Below are 23744 nucleotides of genomic sequence, written 5' to 3' on the forward strand. Positions count from 1 at the left end.
GCCAGGAGCGAGATCACATCAGAGCTACACGAGCAGCAAATGAGATCTGGGAATATGGAGCAGTGCAGCATGGGATACCTGCTTAGCCCAACCAACAGAAGACTTTGAGCTAGAAAAGTTGGCAGAGTCGGAGCCGATATTCAGCTCCAAACCCACGGGTAAGAATGCAGGCGAGACTGGACTACATAACATCTGTTATTTAATCTTGTAGTCCTGCCCAATGCCATATGCTTACAGTCCATGCGCAGGATGCGTGCCATCCTGTATTATTTTGGTGGCCTTTTGGATGCTTCTTGCAAAATAATGGTGTTGTATCGATGGAAGACTGAAACCAGTTACCTTCTCTGTAACCCTCACAACTCTTTGTAGTGCCTTCCCTTCTGTAACTGTACAGCTTCCAAACCACACTGTGAAGTTGCAGAGGAGGATGCTCTCTACTGAACCTCTACAGAACATGTAGATATGAGAAAGAATCTTAGCTTTTTTCAGCCTTCATAAAGTGGTGGCATTGGTGCACTTTCCTGACCAGTTGGCTGGTGTTTCCCGACCATAAGATTCGCTGATGTGTAAACCCAGGAATTTCGTACTCAACCCTCTCCACACTCTCACCATTGATCCTGAGCACTGGGTGGTATGTTCTTTTCCTTAAGCCGATTATAATCTCCTTGGTCTTGCTTACATTCAGGTCAGGGTTTTCCCCTTGCACCAACTGATCAGAGATGCCACCTCCTCTCTGTATGCCCTTTCATCCTCCAGTGTGATGATGCCGCAAGACTGTGGTGTCATCAGCAAACATGAAGATATGGTTGAACCTGTGCTTAGCACAGCAGTCGTGTGGCAGGATGTTGAACAGCAGGAGGCAAAGAACAAATCCCTGTGGAACCCCAGCGTTAATCGTGATGCACTTCAATGTGTTCTTACCTGAACACACCCTCTAGTATCTCAATCAGGAAGCTACAAGAGTCAATGTTCCAAAAATCTCAAAGCCAGAGTAAGAAACCAGAGTTGAAGTGAATCAAGCCTTTGACTCCAAGGAAGACATACCATGGAGGGAGCTCGGACCTAATGGTGCAAAAATGTAGATCAGTGAAGGAGATCTCACTGGATGGAGGAAGGAAAAAAGTACAGTTGTGTACACCTACCATAAATGTAGATGTTCGAGTGTCTTCACTGTTGCAGTCATAACTGTAGGGTGCTCCTGCCGGCAGGCAGCCCGAGGTCGGCCAGAATCCCAAAGTCTGGGTCCAGCGTCGGCTGTACAAGCTAGTACCCTGACGTCAGTACGCTCTGGTACATTGCCCTCAGCAGACGCCATCTTCTCCAGCCTTTCTTGCCCTAGATGTCAGAAGTCCCAATAAATCAGAAATGAATCCAACAAGGAAACACAAATACACCACAAATAAGAGAAAAAGAGGGGATAGGAGGGAGGGAAACCCCGACTGCAACAGTGAAGACACTCGAACATCTACATTTATGGTAGGTGTACACAGCTGTACTATGTTCTTCGTGTTTCACTGGTGCAGTCATAACTGTAGGGTGGAATCCCAAAGCAGTGAAAAGGGGGAGGAGGCTTAGACAGAAGAAGGGGCAGCAAGAAGACCCTGCAAAACAGCAGAGGCAAAGCCTGCCCTGGTCTTAGAATACAGAGGGAGATTGTAGTGCTTGGAAAAGGTATGCACAGAACTCCAAGTGGCAGCTTCCAAGATATCCTTGGTAGGAACTCCTCTGAGAAAAGCTGTAGAAGTGGCAGCTGCTCTAGTAGAATGACTTCAGTACCTGGAAACTGTTTCCCATGATGAGTGTAACAAAATCTGATTCCATAAGCAATCCATTTGGAAATAGTTTGTTTTGAAATAGCTTTTCCAAGAGAACTGGAGGCAAAAGAAACAAACAATTGATTAGATTTTCTGAACTCTTTAGTCTTGTCCAGGTAAAATCGTAACTGTCTGTGCACATCCAATGAATGCAAAATCCTTTCCCCTTTATTTTGAGGATTAGGAAAGAAAGTAGGAAGGTGAATTGTCTGATTTAAAGCCACTTTCAAAATCACCTTAGGCATGAAAGTAGGATTAGTCCTCAAGGATACTCTGTCCTGGTGGAAAATAAGGTATGGATCCACAGCCATGAGAGCTTGCAACTCTGAGACCCTTCTGGCAGAAGTCAATGCTAACAAAAGAACCGTCTCCCAAGATAAAAACTTAATATCTGAAGATGCAGCAGGCTCAAAAGGAGGCAAAGTAAGTTTTTCTAAAACATAATTAAGACCCCAAGCAGGAACAGGAGGGGTCCTGGGAGGTCTTAAATTCTTGGCCCCTCTCAAGAATTGTCTCACCAAAGGATGAGAAAAAACAGGAGGATCAGAATTGAAATAAGTAGAAATAGCAGAAGAATGAATCTTAATGGAAGGAAAGTCCTTTAGACAAAAGATCCGAAAGGTAAAGCAAAATAGAAGAGAGATCAGGCACCAGAGGGTCCGAGCCTCAGTCCTGCATCCAAATACAAAACCTCTTCCATTTAGAGGCATAGGATTTTCTAGTGCTAGGCCGTCTAGCTTCTAGAAGAACATCCAAAACTTGTTTGGGAAGGCTAGAAGAAATCAAATTCCTTTGAAGAGCCAAGCTGCCAGGCAAAGGGTCTTGAGGTTGGGATGTAGTAACCGACCCTGATGCTGGGACAGAAGAGAAGGGTTCAGAGGGAGAATCCAAGGAGGCTCCAAGAACAGGTGCTTTAAAGTGGGATACCAAAACTGTCGAGGCCAATTTGGAGCAATCAAGATGAGGAACTTGGGCTTGTCCTGTTTTATCTTCAGTAATACCCGAGGTAGTAGAGGAAGAGGAGGGAAGGCATATCCCGAAAGGCTTCTCCAGCTGAAGGACAGGGCATCCACTTTCCAAGCTGTCTTGTGGAAGGACCTGGTGCAAAAGCGAGGCAGCTGATGATTGAGATGGGAAGCAAACAGATCTATCTGGGGACATCCCCAAACTGCAGTAATCCTGTTGAATAAGTTGGTGTCTAGCATCCACTTGTGAAGATCTGAAATGTTTCTGCTCAGGCTGTCTGCTAAGAGATTCTGTTCTCCTGGAATGAATTGAGCCTAGAGATTCAGATTTAGAGCCGTGTCCCATAAAGCCATAGCTAGTCTGCAAAGGGGGTACGAATGAGAACCCCCCTGCTTGTTTATGTACCACATGACTGTGGTGGTGTCTGTGCGAATTAGCAGAGGCCCTGGTTGCAAAAAGTTCTTGAAGGCTAGAAGAGCATTTTGAACTGCCAACATTTCCTTCAGATTGATGTGCCAGTGAAGATGGTCCTTTGTCCAGGTTCCCTGCTGGCAACTGTCTAGAAAGTGTGCTCCCCAAGCATAAACCGAGGCGTCTGTGGTTATGATTTGAGAAGGTTGAGGTAGATGAAAAGGCTTTCCTTCGTTTAAAGCACACACCCTGGACCACCAGAGGAACTCCTTCTGGAGGCAGGGGATCAGAGGAATCAGAATGTCCAGATCGTGGTAATGCTGTGACCATACACTTTTCAGATACCATTGAAGCTTTCTCGTATGAAGCCTTGCATTTGGAATCAACAGAATGCAGGAAGCCATGCAGCCAAGAGCCTGCAGGAATTTCCTTGCAGTGAGCTGAGATAGAGTTGCCAAGGTGTTGAAAATTGTAGCCAGCTGTGATTGTTTTCCTGGAGTGAGGAAGGCCCTTTGTAAGGTCGTATTTAAGAGAGCTCCCAAGAACACCATTTGTTGAGAAGGGATCAAATGTGACTTTTTTTGTGTTCACTGAGAATCCCAGAAGGAAGAGGAGACGTTGAACAAATTCCAGATGTTGAAGTAGAAGATCCTTGCTGTCTGCCTGAATAAGGCAGTCGTCCAAATAGGGGTAATTCTGAATCCCCTGAAGTCTGCAATAAGCCACTACTGGTGCCAGGCACTTGGTAAAGACTCTGGGCGCAGTAGATAAACCAAAGGGCAGTGCAGAGAATTGAAAGTGTCTCGAACCTGCCTTGAACCTGAGGAATTTCCTGCGTTCCTGCCTGATGGGAATGTGTAAGTAGGCTTCCTTTAAGTCCAATGTCACCATCCAGGAGTCCTGAGAGAGCATTGGAATTAGTTGCTGCAGAGTAAGCATCTTGAATTTTGGAATTTCCAAAAAGGTGTTTAACACAGAAAGTTCCAGAATAGGTCTCCATGAGCTTTGTTTTCTTGGAACCAGAAACAGTCTTGAATAAAAACCTTTTCCCATCTCTGAGAGTGGAACAGGCTCTATGGCTCTCATGGCCATAACAGCATCCACTTGATTTAAGGCCTCTGACCACTGATGTTTTGGCAGATCTGGCCAACCGTAAGCCCTTGGCAGAGTATGAAAGTGGAATTTGTAGCCTTTTAAAATCACGTCCAATACCCATCTGTCCTGGGTAATACGAGTCCAATTTCTGTGAAAAAGAGACAGTTTTCCTCCGAGAGGGGCATCCAGGTGAAGGGGTCCTGTAGCCCAACCGAGAGAGTCATTGAGTTTGTTTTCTTTGAGATTGGGATCTGTCTTCTCCCCTTCTAGGTGAAGAAGCAGTCCATTGTCTAGATCTGTAAGAGGCCTGAGCTTGACCACGACCTCTGGAGCGTCTATATCTTCCCCTTTGAGGCCTGTCAGACGTGGGAAAGGACCAATTTTTGGAGGGCCAATTCCTGGAAAATCTAGGAGGCTGGACTTGCAAGAAATCTTTTACAGTTTGCATAGATTTTGCCTTTTCTTCCATCTTTTTAATAACCTCCTCAGCTTTAGATCCAAAAAGAACATAGTGTTGAACAGGGGCATCTAATAACTTAGCCTTAACCTGTTCAGGTAAACTTTGTTCACGAAGCCAGGCATGTCTCCTGATAACAGTGCCAGAGGCTGCAGCCCTGCAAGAAGCATCCAAAGCATCAAAACCACAATGCAAACTATGTTTGTTCACTTGTTCAGTTGCATGCAATACATCCTGAAGTTCCTTATCCTCTGCACATGCAGGAAGGGAAGCAAGCTTTTGCTTTATAACAGACAAAAGAAATTGCTGATACTTAAACATATGAAACTGGCAATTTAAATCCCTTACAGACAGGGTAGCAGAAGTATATACTTTTTTCCCCACCTGTCTAAAGCACGAGAATCCTTCTCAGAGGGAATAGGATTCTTAGAAGTAGCAACCTTAGCAGCCTTAGAGCCCTGAGAAATAGTTTCAGGATCCGCAGAAGGGTTCTTAAACAAGAACAAATGAGACTCAGGAACCCTATAAAACCTATCAAGCTTAGAGGGAGCAGGAGGCATGGAATCAGGATTCAAATTAGCCTCAGAAAAAGCATCATCCACAATGTCAAGAACAGGAGGGATAGCTAAAGGCCTATGCTGAGGAAGAAGGAATTCTCTAAGCCTCTTCTTGGAAGCAGAAAACTCCTGACCCTCCCAATGAAAATGTTCCCTCATCTCATGCAAGGTTTCCCCAAATGAGAAATCTTAAGGCGGAGAGGCAGAGGGCAAAGAGTCCTCAGCATCCGAATCCTCATAAGGAGGAAAAGAATACTCCTGATCAGAGGAAGAGGCAGAAGATACAGAAGCTTGGTCAGAGGAATCCAGAGGAACATCCTGTCAAGGCCTTTTGTCAGGTGGGGGGTGAGAACCCCTAATCATGGTAAGTAAATCTTCAGCCATCTTTAATAATTGCTTCTGTGTCCTGGGAGTAGATTCAGAAGTAGCTTGGGCAGGAACTTTAGACCTAACAGGAGTCTTTGTCTTTGAAATAGTTATGTGAGTAGGCCTGAAAACCCCCTCAGAAGCCGGTACCTGCACAGCGGTTCCGGACCCATCTGAGGGAGAGACGTCCGAAAGTCCTGCAGCAGTTAAAATAGTAGGCCTTGATGGCTCCCCATGGGAGTCCGTATCGGCCATCGGTTCAGAAGTGGCGGCCGACAGGGGCTGCAAAAGCGCCTCACTGACGACAGCCGAACCGGACGCTGGCTCCAGCTGCAACGAGTCCTGTTTGGACCTCGGAGGCCTGTCTTTGCGCTTCTTTTGAATTCCGGTAGTGTCAGACGACATTCTATAATTGAAGCGTCTGCCAAAATAATTTAGAGCCCAATCGTACCTGCGCTTGATAGTACGAGAATTGAACCTGGCACAGAACCGACAACAAGAAACGTCGTGGTCAGGGCCTAAGCAAGGTAGACAGTAAGAGTGGAAATCTTTATGAGGTATTTGTTTCCCACACGATATACAATTATTAACTTTTTCTGACATCGGAGGAACAAGAAAAGATTCCCAACGGGTACTTAGCTTTGAGAAGAGAAGTAAGAACTTCGGACCGCCAACAACAAAATACGCTGTTCGAAAATCGCCAACCAACGACTTGCGAGCTGCTTTCCACCGCACGGCAAGAAAGACTGGAGAAGATGGCGTCGGCTGAGGGCTATGTACCAGAGCGTACTGACGTCAGGGTACTAGCTTGTACAGCCGACGCCGGACCCAGACTTTGGGATTCTGGCCGACGTCGGGCTGCCTGCCGGCAGGAGCACCCTACAGTTATGACTGCAACAGTGAAACACGAAGAACATCCTACATATCAAACAGGGGTTAGAGATGAAGAACCTCCAGTATGAAGGGTCTGAAGTCTGATCAGGTACAGATCAGAGTAACTATCCACTGAGAAAGGACACAAGAAACATCAGATCAGATATTTAGAACATAATAGAGACAGACCTATGAACTCTAACATTTATTTTGATTTTCTTTACTACAGGCTAAAATACTGACTAATGAAGCTCTTCTGCCCATGCATCTGATGCAAAAGGTCTAGGGCCAATAAGGCTAACCCAACACTCCATGTTATACACAAGTTGCAGCTGGACGGAACGCAGAAGTCAAAGAGTTTCACAGGCTGCAACTGAAAACTATATTACAGTGTTGGTACACAGGATAGCACATACCTTTATAGCATGCCAGTGTAAGTGCACTTTCTTTAAATTCATTAGAATGGGTGTTAATTCCAGCACCATATTCTAAAAGCACACGTGCAACCTCAACATGGCCAGCACTGGCTGCTTCCATCAATGGTGTGTGGCCATTCTCATTATGGTCTTCAATGTTGGCCCCTGCTTTCAGAAGTACTTTCACTACATCAACGAATCCTCCAGCACATGCATATGTGAGAGCGGTGTTTCCTGGGGAGGAAAAAAAAATTGCAGTTTAACACCATTTCATCTTGACGTCACAAAAGTAAAAAATTACTATCACAACTCTAAAAGGTAATTTTTTTTTTCTCCAGCTTGGGTGACATACACAAGGTTTAAACAAGTAAGCTTCTAGAAAAGAAAAAAAAGCAAAATTTAGTCCAAGCCATTAAGCGTACAGCACACCTGTCATGGTGCATATGACAGCACACTGGGCCAACACCTGATGAAGCATTTGAATTTTCAGGAACTATGTGGCGAAGCCCTTCTCTTCCTTCAGTGCACATATGGGTGGGTGTGATCACAAGAGAGATGAATCAAATTCAGTGCACGGAGAATCACCCAAGTCATCAGTCAAGCCACAAGTTTCACTAGTAAAGATGGTGCTACCCCCCCAGCTGCAAATATATCTGCACCCCAACACTTTATGAAATGATTGCACTTACACATGCTGTTCAGGTGCTTCTGATGTGAAAAGGATCACTTAACCTTGTGTGCGTGCGCACACACACACACTACTCTAAATCTCCACTTCGAAATGATGGGTTTATCTCCCTCATACCCATGCTCCCTCACCCTTACACCCACAATGAAAATGCTCCTGTTTTCCTTAAACCTGTGTTAGATTTACAAGCTCTTACAAACTTCTTTTTTTTGCACTCTAACCCCATTTAAACCTCTTCATGTGAGGATGCATTCTACATATGGCAGTGCATTTAAAATGCCACATACAAAGATTTCACCTGGCACGCACCTTCCTGAATTTTACTCCCTGTAACACTATGTTCCTTAATAAAAATGTTGATGGCAGGACAGAAAATGCAGTTGTGCAAGCAAAGTTATCAAACAGACATACTACTAGAACTGTTGTAAGTAGGCTAAGCTGCCAACGAAACAGCCAGTCAGTTTCCAAAGCTTCAAATCACCCTCCATTTGCCCTAACAGCAGAGGGCTCAAACAGAGCTCAGAAAAAGTGAGAAAGTAATTGCAACTTTCTCTCAAGAAGGGCGACTACAACCCTGAAAGGTACATGCTAACAAATAGAAAAATTTACCTGCAACTATACGAGTGTATAAACCACCATAAACTTGCCCATGCAGCAAAAACAGAAAAGGGGGATTGAGGGGATGGTTACTGCAGTGATCCAATACATCAAATGCTATGCCATGTTTACTTGCACAATTTTACAGTGCCCCTCAGTAGATCACCGCTGCAGGAACCTAAGCTAGCTGGGTATATTACTATCCAAATATAACCCACAGCTTAGCAATACTTAACTATACTACATTTTCCGCACTTCACTGCTGCAATACTGAATATTGGGATGCACCCTGAGTTAACAGTGGCTGGCCTGAAATGAGAGCAAGGGACATCACATCCTGCAGAATGACTATGGCAAGACAAGAAATTGCCATAGCTCTAAAACTACACTACTTGGCAAAGGTGAACAGACCACCATGTGGCAGACTCCACAGTAACTTGGGGGGAACCCCCCTAACCCCCAGAAAAACTGTAGTGGTAGCCAGGGCACTAGCACAGTGACTCCAGCACCGTCAGGAATTACTTTGTCATGGTGGAAGGGACAACCAGTGCAACTGACATTACACTTACATGAAGTCTATTCCACTTACAGAATCTAACCCTTTCCAAAAAGAGCCTAAGATGAAGCCATGACCCTGGTAGAAAAGGCCTTGACCCTTCCTGGAACAAATCCGTTATACAGAGTCGCTTGCTCATCTCCAAAACATACGCAGGCTGGGGTTTTCGTACAGATGCTTTTATACATAGAAACACATCAGGATGGATAGCAGCCTCATTAAATATGACTAACAGAAAGACCTTACAGTGTATATACAAGTTCACACCCCTGTTAAAATGCCAGTTTTTTCCCACCTTTAATGGGACCTATAAACTGTGTAATTCAATTGAAAAACAAACAAATCTGTTAGGAGGAAAAATATAAAAAAAAAATCTACAACAAGCTGGTTGCATAAGTGTGCACACCCTTAAACTAATACTATGTTGAGGCACCTTTTGATTTAATTACAGACTCCTACCCAAGAAGGCTGAATGCCATCAGCATGGCACATCTTGACTTGGCAATATTTGTCCACTCTTCTTGTCAAAAGCGCTCCAAATCTGTCAGATTGGGAGGGCATCTCTTGTGCACAGCCCTCTTCAGGTTACCCCACAGATTTTCTATTGGATTTAGGTCTGGGCTCTGGCTGAGTCACTCCAAAAAAAGAAGTTATGTACTCACCACAATGTTCCACGTTTGCAGTTAATCTCACCCTTCACTCTTGCATATGGGTTTGGAGCACATACTCTGCTTCGAATCTGCCTACTACAAAGCTCAAAGTCTTCTAGTTGGCTCGTGGCTAGCTAGGTATCCCATAGTGCGCCAGTACAATCCCCAGAACTTGTTTGCTGCTAAACTATAGAAAGACAGAATTACAGCTACCCAGAAAGAATAATGAAAGGTCTCCACCTTATTATGGAAAAATTATCCTGCCTCCAGATATTTCCAGGACGGGAGTAGGTGGGTGGGTTCATAAGAATGAAGGGCGAGATGGGCTACAAACATGGAACGTTAAGGTGAGTACATAACTTCATGTTCTGTAGTCCTAGCTCGCCTTCGTTCTTACATATGGGACAGCGTCCCTAGCACCTTACTCTCAGGTGGCTCATGGAAAAATACCCTTGAGTACCATGGAACCAAAGGAGGTTCTAACCCTAGAGGTCAGGTCCAATTTGTAATGAGTAATAAAGGTATGAGGGGTAGCCCAGGTTGCTGCTGCACAAATATTGTCAATTGGAACTCTGGCTTGGAAGGCAGCAGACAGACTGGGATTGTGCAGAATGAGCCTTAATCTTGAACGGTAAAGCCTTTCCATTAGAAGAATAAATGAAAGAAATACAGTTCAAAATCCAATCTGAAAGGGTCACTTTGGAGACTGGGAGACCTAGTCTGGAATCGGAGAATGATACAAACAATTGGTCTGATTTTCTAAGTTCCTTAGTTCTGTGAAGACAGAACCGTAATTGTGAACACCCAACTGATGAAATTTGTATTGCGGTGCGTTGGAATGATTAGGGAAAAACACCAGCAGCTCTACAGTTTGGTTCAAGTTATTATGAGAGCAAACTTTAGGGATAAAGGATGGATTTGTGCGAAGAGAAACTGTCTTGGTGGAAAATCAAATAATGAGACTTGATGGACTGTGCTTGTAACGGATACTCATCTAGCAGAAGGGATGGCTACTAGAAACAGTCTTCCAAGACAGAAACTTCAGTGGACACGAATGAGCAGGTTTGAAGGGTGAAATTATTTTAGACAGGATGAAGTTTAGATCCCAGGAAGCTGCCAGTTCCTGAAAGGGGGTCTCAGCAAAGTAGCACCTTTAAAGAAGGTTTTACACAATGTGTGTGACATGAGGTTAGACTCATGTTGACTCAAATGAAAATTGGAGATCACTGTCAACTGAAGCCTAATTGTGGCAGCAGCAGATCCTAGATGGAAAAGTTCAGACAAATTCTAAACCCGCTGGGAGGGACGCGGTGTAAGGGTCAACATTCCTTTCTTCAGCCCAGATGGAAAACCTTCTCCATTTGCTAGTGTATAACTTTCTAGTGAAATGTTTATGTGAAGAAGCGCGAATGTTGGTCACAGCAGGAGAAAAATTATGAAGCCTGACTAGGGATGGAATTGGAGCAGCCACGCTGTCAAATTGAGGGTGTGGAGGCTGGGGTGAAGAGAGCCTGTCATGTGCATCAAGAGGTCCGGCACTGGGTCCAGAGTCCATGGATTGTCTAGCAGGAGGCCCGAGAAAAGGGAACCAAATCTGACGAGGCCAGTAAGGAGCGAGGAGAATCCATTTGCTCCCCCAACAGCTTTGCTTTCTGAATCACCTTGGATATGAGAGAAAAGGGAGGGAAAGCACAGAAAAGACCCAGAGGCCAATCGTGAACAAGTGCATCTCTCGGTGACTACCGATAAGGGAAAGTAGCTGCTGCATATGAAGTTTATCGGACTGGCAAAAATATCGCAGCAAGGCCATCCCCATTTGCGGAAAATCTGTTCTGCTATCTCTTGCTTCAGAGACCACTCGTGAGGCATCAAAATTGCCTGGCTGAGTTTTATCGGCTATCACATTGGTTGTCCCTGGGATGTGCACTGCCACTAGAAAGCGCTGGGAAGACATTGCCCATTTCCAAACACAAATCGCCTCCCGATAAAAGGGGTAAAGATCTGGTTCCACTTTGCTTGTTGAGATACTTTACCACAGGACAAGTTGTCTGACTGGATTGCTATTGCCCCAAGAGGAAGAAGGTCGTGAAGTGCTTTGCAGCGCCAGCAGCACTGCCACATCTCTAGAACATTGATATGCAGGTGAGCCTCGTGATCTTGCCATGTGCCTTGGACAGTCCTGCCTAGATAATACCCACCCCACCCTGTGAGGCATCCGTGGTCACAGTAGCAACAGGTTGGCAAGGAAGAAATGGAGAGTCCATCATTAGTTGGTCGGGTTGGATCCACCAACGCTGGTCCTTTTGCAAGACTCTTAAGATGTGGTGCGATAGAGGCATTTGTTGAAAAGACCACTGGGACGATAGGAGCCATTAAAGAATTTGCATATGTAATCTGGCAAGAGGGACTAGCATTATGGTGGAGACCATGGTCCCCAAGAGTTTCAGCACTGTTTGCCTTGACTTTTTGCAGAGGAAGTAGACTGAGAACTTGTATGAGGTTCTGTGCTCTTTCTGCAGGAAGATGTGCTAACATGGCAAATGTGTCTATTTCTGTGCCTATAAAAGTCAAATTCAGAGGGCAATAAGGCAGACTTCCCTAATTTATAGTAATCCCCAACTGGGCACAAAGTTCGATAGTGGAATCACTGGTTTGAAGGAGTAGATATCTGGTGGAGGCAGTCCGAAGCCAGTCACCCAGGTATGGAAACACAAGGAATCCTAAACAACTCGGATGAGCTGTCACTACTGCCAGGCATTTGGAGAAAACCCTGGGGGCTGTGGTGAGACCAAAAGACAGAGCACGAAACTGGTAGTGACTGGCTCCCAGCCAGATGCATAACTGCCTCCTCGATGCTCTGTCCATTTTTATATGGTAGCACGCATCTTGAAGGTCTATTGTGCACATCAAAGTGTCTTTCCCTAATAGAGGGAGTATAAACTGCAGTGTCAACATCCGGAACTTGTCCTTGACCGATTAGTGCCAAAACGTACAGGGGACTGGAGGCCCATCTTAGATCTCTGCAAACTAAAGAATCTGGAGCAAGTTCCGAATCATACCTGATCTGTGGGGACAGTTTGGATAACTGTTTGCGAGCAACTTCTTCACCCCTACAGTTGCTTGATCACTGTGATTGAGTGGAACATCTGGGATCTTCATGGGAACGTGAGGTGGAAGAGAAAAAGGTATGGATTAACCTCTAGTGACAACTCTTTGTACGCATTTGTCTAGGGTGATGCTTAGCCAGGCTTCTGGATACAAAGAAAAGCGACCCCCGACTAGATCCAGAGAAGCAGAGCTGGGACCCACATCAGGAGCGCTGATAGAGACCGCTTTGAAACGAATCACAGCCTCCCTGGTTTTGCAGGCCACTCCTGCCTTAAAGGCAACATCTACCATTTGCTCCTCCTCCTCTGAAGGGGGAAATCACCCTGTGCATCCTGGAAAAATATCTGGTACTTCTTGAACCACATACTACCACCTCTCTCACCCTTGGGATATGGTCTAGAGGGGACAGTAAAATGTACTCTCACGGCAGACAGGGTTTTCCCTTCTTGCTCACACCTGGTGAGAGTCTTACCCTGGTCCAAACGAAGAACTGTTAAGGGGGGGGGGGTGGTAAAGGTAGACTTACTGCTCCGCAAAATTACACAAGCGCATCCAGGAGCGTCTCCTAAGGGAAACTCCTGAACCCGCTGCCCTGCTCCCTCAGTTGGCTGCATAAGACACCAGCCTCATGGAGGAGTTAACCATGGAATTTAAGGTGGACAACTGAGCAAGCACCTTATCAGGAACTCCCTTCAGTAGCTGTACCTTGTACAGTATCTCCCAACTCCTTAAGGAGATCTCTGAAGCCTCGTAAAATGAGAGATAGTTCAGCGATCTGAGTGTGAATGCAGTGGACTAAAAGATAAGGTTCCCATATCTGTCCATCATTCGAGACTCCTTCTCCGGCAGATGGACAGATGAAGTCTCCGCTAGTTCCTTCTTAGTGGCCGCCTCCACCACCATGGCATCTACAGGCACACACTTGGAGAATTTCTTCTTTGGGAGCAGACGAATTTATTAGGTTTCCCGGGAAAGTACAGTTGTGTACAGTTACCATAAATGTAGATGTTAGTGTATTCACTGTTGCAGTCATTACATTTGGGTAATCTGCTGGCAGGTTGCCCTCAGTCGGCCTGATTAACAAAGTCTTGGGTCCTGCATCAGTTGCTGTTCCTTCTTCCATAATGTCAGATTGTTAGGAATATAAAACATGCAGCAGACACCATTACATCAGTTTCTTGCCCCAGATGTCCAGTGCCCCCCAAATGGGAGCAAATAAAATTAAACACAAAATATACCTACAACCAAAAGCAAATGCCAAAAGGGCTTTTAAGCATAGTAAAAGAAAGTAGAGATATGGCCAGAGAAAAATAGGGGGCTGTTGGGAGGGTAACCAGGACTACAAGAGTGAATACACTCAAACATCTACATTTATGGTAAGTGTACACAACTGTACTATGTTCTTCGTGTTTCACTGTTGCAGTCATTACATTTGGGTAGATTCCCAAAGCTATGGTTGGGGTGGAGGAATTTATACAGCATTAGGACCAGCTAGAAGGCCCTGCAGGACAGCAGTGGCAAAGCCAGCTCTGGATTTAGAGAAAAGTGGTAAATGGTAATGTTTGGTCTAAGTATGAACTGAGCTCCAGGTAGCAGCTTCTAGAATTTCCCTGGTAGGAACATCTCTGAGAAAGGCTGTTGAAGTAGATGCAGCCCTGGTGGAATGGGATCTGATCCCCAGGGGGATAGTTTTTCCATGGTGGTTATAGCAGAAGCGAATACAATGGCTTATCCATTTGGAAATGGCTTGCTTTGAAATAGCCTTTCCCTCTGCCCCTGCAGCAAATGCTACCAGCAGTTCAGATTTTGAGATTTAGTCTTGTTTAAGTAAAATCTAAGTTGCCTGTGTACATCCAATGAATGCAGAATCCGCTCCCCCTTGTTCTGTGGATTGGTAGAAAGTTGAATAGTCTGATTAAGAGCCACACTGGATACCACCTTAGGCATGAAGGATGGGTTGGGTCCCGAGAGATACCCTGTCTGCATGAACAATGATGAAAGGCTCCACTGCCATAAGAGTCTGTAATTCAGAAATCCTTCTAGCTGAAGTGACTGCTAAAAGGAAAGCTGTTTTCCAGGAGAGAAATTTTAAGTCTGCAGTAGCAGCTAGCTCGAAAAGAGGGGGAGTGAGTTTCTCCAATACAAAATTAAGGTCCCAGGCAGGGGTTGGAGCTCTCCTGGGTGGTCTTAAGTTTTTGGCCCCTCTGAGATACTGCTTTAGCAGAGGATGGGAGAAGAGGGGAGATTCTGCATTGTAATGAGCTGAAATGGCTGAGGCATGAAGGATTTTTATGGAAGAAAACAGGCCCTTGTGAAGCATCTCAGTTTAGTATTACAAAATCTGAGGAATGTTGGGCACTGCTGTGCTTATCCTTTGAGATTGGTTCCAGGCACAGAATCTTTTCCATTTGTCAGCATAAGATTTTCTAGTACAAGGTCTTCTGGCTTCCAAAATGACATCCATCACAGGTTTGCTGAGGGATGCCAAGGGTGAAATTATGTGATTAGCTACGCAGCAAGATTCAATGTTTGGAGAAGAGTGTGCAGAATTTGGTTGCTCTGATGAAACGGTAAGTAAGGTGTCTGAGGCAGCTGCCATGGTGGAAGGTGACACACACTGCACAGGAGTGGGTACCAGTGCTGGCTAAGCCAGTCTGGAGCAATCAAAATAATTTTTGGTTTGTCCTGTGACTTTTAGCAGAACTTTGAAGAGCAGAGGCAGAGGGAGAAAGGCATAGACGGATAGGTTTTTCCAGCTGAAGGACAGAGCATCCGGTTTCCAGGCTTTTTTGTGCAAACTTTGTCCAACTGAAAGTTCTGGGGTGAGGCAAAAAGTTCTATGTCTGGGCTCCCCCATTTGCATGTCAACGTGTTGAAAATCCGTGGTTCGTTTCCAATCGTGTGGGACCATGAAATTTCTGCTTAGTTCATCTGCCAGAATATTCAGCTTTCCTGGCAGGAATTGAGCTTGAAGTTGTACTTGATAGGTCAAGGTCGTGTTCCACAATGCCATGGCTAGTCTGCAGAGGGGGTACGAGTGTGTACGGACAACACCACGGTTATGTACCACATAACCTTGGTGTTGTCAGTGTAGCAGTAATTGTCCAGGATGAAGGTAGTCCTTGAAGGCTGTCAATGCATTGTGTACAGCTAGCATTTCTTTTAGTTATGTGAAGGTCCATTTGATTCGGACTATATTTTCCCTGAATGCACTTCACTGCCAGATGAGCACCCCATGCATAGTCTGATGAGTCTGTGGTTAGGGTCTGGGCAGCAGGGGTTGGTGTGAACGGCAGTCCCTTGTGGTGGCAGGCCTCTGCCCACCATATGAACTCTAGGCACAGGCAAGGTAGGATAGGAATCATTGGTTCCAGGCTGTGAAAATCCTGACAAACTTTTCAAATACCACAGAAGTTTCCTCATGTGCAGTCTTGCAATGTGGAATTAGAAGAATGCAGGAGGCCATGAACCCAAAGGCTTGCAGTATTTGCCTTGCAGAAAGTAGGGTTTGGTGGTGTTTGAAGTAAGTCACCAAATGAATTTGCTTCTCTGGCATAAGGAAAGCTATCTGGGCAGTTGTATTCAAGCTTGCACCCAGGAATGTAATTTTTTGAGAGGTTACCAGCTGTGATTTCTTTTCGTTTATAGTGTACCCTAGGCAAGTTAGAACCCTTTTTACAAATGCCAGAAGTTTAAGAATGCCCTTGTTTTCTGCCCGATTTAGACACTCGTCCAGGTAAGGATGTATTTGAATATTTATTTGCCTGCAAAATTCAATTACTGGAGCCAGGCACTTCATAAAGACCCTGGGCGCAGTAGATAAGCCAAAGGACAGTGCAGAGAACTGATAATGCAAGTAGCCTGCATTGAAGCGTAGGTATCTTCTGCAAGATTCCCTGATTGGGATATGCAGGTAAGCCTCTTAAATCTAGAGTTGCCAACCAGGCATCTTTGCCTAGCATAGGAAGTAACTGAAGTCAGCATCTTGAATTTTGGAATATCCAGAAAGATGTTTAGAGTAGATAAGTCCAGAATTGGATGCCAGGATGTCTTTTCTGGGTACCAGGAAAAGTCTTGAACAGAAGCCTTGTCCTATTTCCCTCTTTCATTACTAGCTGAACAGCCTCTGTGCTCAGGAGGGAAAGTGCTCGTTTCTGGGCCTCTGCCCACTGATTTGGGGGCAGGTCTGGCCATCCGTTGGGAAATGGCAACGTGTGGAAATGAAATCTGTATCCCTGGGATACTATATTTAAAAGCCATTTGTTCCAAGTTATATGTTGCCAGTTTTTTGCTTGAAGAGCCTTTCCCCCCCCCAAAGGGGCAGCTAAAAAATAAGTGCTTGGTAAGTGTAAAGAAGTCATTGAGACTGCTTATCATATGGAGATGTCTGGCTGTTTCCAGATTTGGAAGAGGAGACACCCCGTTGTTTTGTTCTGAAAGTCCCTTGGGATTGAAACCTGGTGCCTTTAGAATGTCTGGGTTTGACTTGAGTGGCTCTCGAAGGAACTGGAAAGGACCAGTTCTTAGTAGGCCAGTGCCTACTAAATCTTGGAGGTTGCACTTGTAAGAAATCTTTCACAGTTTGCATAGATTTAGCTTTATCTTCCATATTTAGAACTTTTTCAGCCTTATTACTAAAGAGACGGTCCTGTTGTAAAGGAGCATCTAACAATTTTACTTTAACATGATCAGAGTTTGCTCTTTGAGCCAAGCATGCCTTCTTAGCAGAGGCCCAGTAACAGCAGCCCTACACGAGGTCTTCAAAGAATCAAAACCACACTACAAAGTATGTTTTCCAACTTGTTCAGCTGAATGCAATAAATACTGTAAATCTATTTTCCACACAGTCAGAAATCAACACCATTTTCTGTTTAAGCAGTCCCATGATATGCTGCTGATATCTTACCATATGAAATTGACCGTTTAAAGCCCTGATTGCCAAGGCTGCAGAATCTCTATCAGAAGGGGTACAGATTTTTAGCAGTAGAAGCCTTAATGCCCTTGGGACCCTGAGAAATGGTTTCAGGATCCGAAACTTGATTTTTGAAAAAGAATTTGTGAGGGTCGGGAAAGTACAGTTTTGTACCTACCATAAATGTAGATGTTAGAGTGCTAATACAGCTGCAGTCATAACAAATGGGTTATCCTGCCGTCAGGCAGGTCCTCGGTCAGCCGAATTCCAAAGTCTAGGTCCGGCGTCGGATGTCGTCGCTTCTTCCCTGACGTCAGTGCGGCAGGGGTATAAAGGAACCAGCCGACGCCATTTTCTTCAGTTTTTCTTGCCCCAGATGTCAGGTGCCCCCAGAAGGAAGGCAAAACAAATTTATGTAATAATGCAATGCAATATAATCAAAAAACAGTAGTTGCAAGCAAATACACCATAAAAGAATATCCCAATGAGGTTGTATGTGGGGGTGTTAGCCATTAAGCCTGTCCCAAGAGGGGAAGGAGGGAGGGAAACCTGGACTGCAGCTGTATTAGCACTCTAACATCTACATTTATGGTAGGTACAAAACTGTACTATGTTCATCGTGCATACAGCTGCAGTCATAACAGATGGGTAGAATCCCAAAGCTAATAAAGGGTGGAAGGTACTAAGTGGAACTAGGCGGAGCCAGGATGCCCTGCAAGACTGCAGTGGCAAAGCCCGCTCTAGATTTGGAGTATAATGGTAGGTAATGGTGCTTGGAGAAAGTATGGACAGAACTCCAAGTGGCTGCTTCCAAAATATCTTTGGTAGGAACCCCCCTGAGGAAAGCTGCAGAGGTAGCTGTGGCCCTTGTGGAGTGAGATCTGATGCCTGTAGGTAGAGTTTTACCATGAAAAGAACAAAAGCGTATGCAGTGGGCTATCCATTTTGAGATTGTCTGTTTGGAAATAGGCTTCCCTTGAGCACCTGTAGTATAGGAAACAGAGTTGCTCTGATTTTCTGAATGGCTTTGTTCTGTCCAAATAACGAAGTTGTCTGTGAATGTCCAACGAATGTAGTAATCTCTCCCCTTTGTTTTGTGGATTAGGGTAAAAGGTAAGTAAGTGGATAGCCTGATTCAATGCTACCCTGGATACTACCTTTGGCATAAAGGAAGGATTGGTTCATAAGGAAACTCTGTCCTGATGGAAAATGATGAAAGGCTGCACAGCCATGAGGGCTTGTAGTTCCGAAACCCTGCGTGCTGAGGTGATAGCCAGAAGGAAGGCTATTTTCCATGACAAATATTGCAGCTCTGTTGAAGCAGCTGGCTCAAATGGAGGCAGGGTCAGTTTTTCTAGAATGAAATTGAGGTCCCAAGCAGGTACTGGTTGCTTCCTTGGGGGGTTTATATTCTTAGCCCCTCTGAGGAACTGTCTTAAGAGAGGGTGAGAGAATAAAGGAGAATCAGTGTTGTACTCTGCAGAAATGGCTGAGGCATGGATTTTGATGGAGGAGAATGAAAGTCCACTGCTTATTATCTCAGCTAGGTACTGTAATATTTGAGGTAAATTCAGTATTCCAGGATTCTGACCCTTTTTCTGATTCCAGGCACAAAACAGTTTCCATTTTGCGGAGTAGGCTTTTCTAGTAGAAGGCCTTCTGGCCTCCAAAATGACATCCTGCACCTCCTTGGAGAGCAGGGTCTGTTGTGAATTTAAGGAATCCTCCATGCAGCTAGATTGAGTGTTTTCAGCTGACTGTGAAGAGTTTTGAAGTTGTGCTGAGTCAACAGAAGCAGCATTAGATGCAGGATCCATGGTGGGGAATGCGTCAGGCTCCTCAGGAGTGGGTACCAGTGTTGTCTTGGCCAGTCTGGAGCAATGAGAATCATCTTTGGTCCGTCTGCTCTGGCTTTTAATAGAACTTTGGGCAGCAGAGGAAGAGGTGGAAAGGCATAAACTGTCATTGTTGTCCAACTGAAAGAGTGCGTCCACTTTGCAGGGCTGTGGATGAAAGGTCCTCTAGCAGAATTTTGTCAATTGGTAATTTGTGGGTAGCAAAGAGATCTATGTCTGGCCTTCCCCATGCTTGAATTATCTTTGTAAAAACTTGAGAATGCAACTTCCATTCGTGTGGATCCGTCATATTTCTGCTTAAGTTGTCTGCCAGCGTGTTTTCCTTGCCTGGCAGGAATTGTGCTTGAAGTTGGATTTCTAATTCCAGAGCCATGTTCCAAAGAGACATGGCTAGCCTGCACAGGGGATATGAATGGGTTCCTCCCTGTTTATGTACCACATCACTGTGGTGTTGTCTGTCCATATCAACAGCTGGCCTGGATGCAGTAGGTCTTTGAAAGCCATAATAGCATTTTTTACTGCTAGCATTTCCTTTTGATTGATGTATAGGTGCTTTTCTTTTTGTGACCATTTGCCTTGAATGCACTGATCTGTCATGTGCGCCCCCAGGCGTAGTCCGAGGCGTCTGTTGTGATGATTTGATTTGCTTGAGGCAAGCAAAATGGGAGACCTATGTTTCTTTGGCATGCTTGAGCCCACCACAGAAATTCCTTTTGGAGGCATGGAATCAGTGGTATAATTGTTTCCAAACTATGGCTGTTTTGAGACCATAAGTTTTTTAGGTACCATTGAAGTTTCCTCATATGCAGCTTTGCACATGGGATTAGCAGGATGCAAGACGCCATGAATCCCAGAGCCTGCAGGATTTTCCTTGCAGTCAGCCTGGTGAAGGTTGCCAGTTTTCTAAAGTATTGAGTTAGTTGCCCTTGTTTCTCTGGCGTGAGGTAGGCCATCTGGGTGTTTGTAGTCAAGCTGGCACCCAGGAAAATTATTGTTTGAGAGGGTATTAGTCTTGATTTCTTTTTGTTGACTGTGTATCCCAGAGAGTTCAACAACTTTATTACAAACGCCAGGTGTTTCAGAAGTATGTGTTTGCTGTCCGCTTGTATCAGGCAGTTGTCCAAATATGGGTATATTTGTATCCCTTTAAGTCTGCAGAAGGCAATTACTGATGCCAGGCATTTCGTGAATACTCTGGGCGCAGTAGATAAGCCAAAGGGCAATGCAGAGAATTGATAGTGGGTTGAACCTGCAAGAAATCTGAGGTATCTTCTGCAATCCTGTCTGATACGGACATGCAGTTATGCCTCCTTGAGGTCCAATGTTACCAGCCAAGACTCCTTGCCCAGCATGGGAAGAAGCTACTGTAATGTGAGCATCTTGAATTTTGGTACGAGTAAATATGTGTTTAGGATGGATAGGTCCAAAATAGGTCTCCAATCTTTGTTCTTCCTTGGTACCAGGAATAGTCTGGAATAAAAACCTTGACCCTGTTCTTGTCTAGGTACCTCTTGAATAGCTTTCATGTCCATGAGAGCTGAAATTTGTTTTTGTGCCTCTGCCCTTTGATTTTGTGGCAGGTTTGGCATGCCTCTCATTTTTGGAAGGGTGTGAAAGTGAAATCTGTAGCCTCTGTCTATAATGTCCAGGATCCATTTGTCTTTTGTGACAATATGCCAATTTTTTGAAAATAATGCCAGTTTTCCGCCTGAAGGTGCTGCCATTAGAGCTTTGCTTGGCATGCATAGGGGAAGTAATTGGTTCTGCTTTCTGAATGGCTGTGATCTATCCTCTCCCACCTCTTGGTGTAGGTGCTTGCCATTGTCTGCCTCTAAATGATCCTTGGGATTGTCCTCTACCCCTCGGGCGCCTGTATCTACCTCTGAGGTCTGTCCGTGGCTGGAAAGGACCAATTTTTTGAAGGCCAATTTCTACTGAAACGTGGAGGTTGTACCTGTAGGAAATCTTTCACTGCTTGCATTGATTTTGCCTTTTCCTCCATTTTCTTTAATACCTCCTCAGCTTTAACACCAAACACATCATTTTGAAGAGGTGCATCTAGTAATTTAGCTTTGACATGATCTGGTAAGGCTTGCTCTTTGAGCCAAGCATGTCTACGTATGACTGATCCTGTAACAGCAGCTCTACATGAGGCCTCTAAAGCATCAAAACCACATTGCAAGGTATGTTTACCCACTTGTTCTGCACTATGCAACAAATCCTGCAACTCCTTCAAGTCTGGTTGTTCAGGGTGTGACATTTTGCTTTTCAACTGAGATAACAAAAACTGTTGATACTTTAACATATGGAACTGATAGTTTAATGCCCTCACGGTTAAAGTGGCAGAGGTGTATACCTTTTTCCCCCCACCTTTCTAAAGCTCTGGAATCTCTCTCTGAAGGTAATGGATTTTTGGCAGTGGAGGCCTTAATTCCCTTGGGACACTGTGAAATAGTTTCTGGGTCAGCCGCATGGCTTTTGTATAGGAATCGGTGTGAATCAGGAACCTGGTAATACCCATCAGGCTTGACTGGAGCTGGAGGTAAAGAATCTGGGTTAAGGCCGGCCTCTGAATATACATCATCTAGTATGTCTAAGACAGGAAGGATAGCCAGAGGCCTGTGCTGAGGGAGCAAGAGGAAATCCCTGAGCATTTTCTTGGAGTCTGAATAATCTTGGCCTTCCCAGTGGAAGTGTTCCCTCAAGGTATGCAAGGTTTCCCCAAAAGAATAGTCCGCAGGGGGGGGCAGACAGAGGGAATTGACTCCTCTGCATCAGAATCTTCAAAAGGGGAGTATGAATGTTCTTGGTCTTCAGAATGTTCTGAAGTAATGGAGGCCTGGTCCGAGGAAGGGTATTCTTCCTCCACTCTCGGCCTTTTGTACGAGGGGGGTTGAGAACCCCTGATAAGAGTAATCAAATCCTCAGCCATTTTGAGCATCTGTTTTTTAGGCATGGGGCCTTGAGAGGGGCCTTGTGGAGCTTGTCTTTTAGTATGCATGGCTGCTTTAGATTTAGTGAAAGCCTTAATGGAAAAAGAAGGCGGCCTGAAGACACCTTGAGAGGTGGCAGGCCTGTCTAAACTCAGAGTTTCCCCCGCCAAGAGTGGCGTCGGTATCTGTAATCTGGGTGTGGGCCGAGGAGCCTGCGACCTCTGGCACAGAAGACACCGCTAAGGAAGTGTCATTGGTAGTCAGGGGCTGCGTAGGCACCTCGCTGAGAACCGCAGCACCTGTAGACGACTTTAGCGTTGTGTCGGTAGAAGTCGCGAACCTCGTATGTCGGTCCTTATCTTTGCGTCTTTTACTCAAAACTGGAGTCAGAGTATCCGACGACATAATGTAATTAAACTTTTTGCCAAAATAGTGTTGGGCGAAATCCGCCAGACGCTTAATAGTGCATTTGTTGAATGTAGCACAAAAACGACAGGCCGAGACGTCGTGGTCTGGGCCTAAGCAAGGAATGCAGAGGGAATGGAAATCCTTATGCAGTATTTGCTTCCCACATGAAATGCAATTATTAACTTTGTCTAACATTGGTCTGAGGCAAGAAAAGTTTCCCCAACGGGGTACTTAGCTTTCAAGAAGACTCCGGTTGAAAAATATTCGTAATCTCAGGAGCTGGCCGACCAGCACTTGCGAAAGTACAGTTGTGTACACCTACCATAAATGTAGATGTTAGAGTGTCTTCACTGTTGCAGTCATGACTGTAGGGTTCTCCCCTGCCGGCAGGCAGTCCTCGGTCGGCCTGAATCCCAAAGTCTGGGTCCGGCGTCGGCTGCTCAGCCATGCTCCCTGACATCAGAGCGCCAGGAGTACAAAGCTGACAGCCGACACCATCTTCTCCAGTTATTCTTGTCCCAGATGTCAGGAGTCCCAAAATGAGAAAGGTCCCATATCCTTTGCAAATACACCTCAGAAGAATGGTGAAAAAAGGAGCCACACAAAAGTAAAAATAAGAGGGGACAGGAGGGAAGGAAACCCAGACTGCAACAGTGAAGACACTCTGACATCTACATTTATGGTAGGTGTACACAACTGTACTATGTTCATCACGTTACACTGTTGCAGTCATGATTGTAGGGTAGAATCCCAAAGCTGAAAGAAAGGGAGGTGGTCATAAAGAAGAAGGGGTGGCTAAAAGGTCCTGCAAGACTGCAGAGGCAAAGCCTGCCCTAGACTTAGAGTAGAGAGGTAGATTGCAGTACTTAGAAAAAGTATGCACTGAACTCCAAGTTGCAGCTTCCAAAATGTCTTTGGTAGCAACTCCCCTGAGAAAAGCCGCAGAAGTGGCAGCAGCTCTGGTGGAATGAGTCCATATACTCCCTGGGATTTGCTTTCCATGGTGAGAACAAAATCTGATTCCATGAGCAATCCATTTAGAAATGGTCTGTTTTGAAATGGCTTTACCTTAGGAACTTAA

General features: G+C 45.1%; 1 protein-coding gene across 1 annotated transcript in view; it reads right to left on the bottom strand.

Moving 5' to 3' along the window:
• Window positions 1-23744, bottom strand: part of LOC122799695 (ankyrin repeat and KH domain-containing protein 1-like) — a gene marked incomplete in the record, with an annotated part of 3928199 nt that overhangs the window by 3276304 nt on the left and 628151 nt on the right. The window contains 1 exon segment of the mRNA XM_044068930.1: window positions 6956-7189. Coding sequence (XP_043924865.1) covers window positions 6956-7189 — 234 coding nt within the window.

This window comes from Protopterus annectens, chromosome 4.part0 (assembly GCF_019279795.1).
Source record: "Protopterus annectens isolate FY-2018-M chromosome 4.part0, PAN1.0, whole genome shotgun sequence".
Classification (NCBI taxonomy): Eukaryota; Metazoa; Chordata; order Ceratodontiformes; family Protopteridae; genus Protopterus; species Protopterus annectens.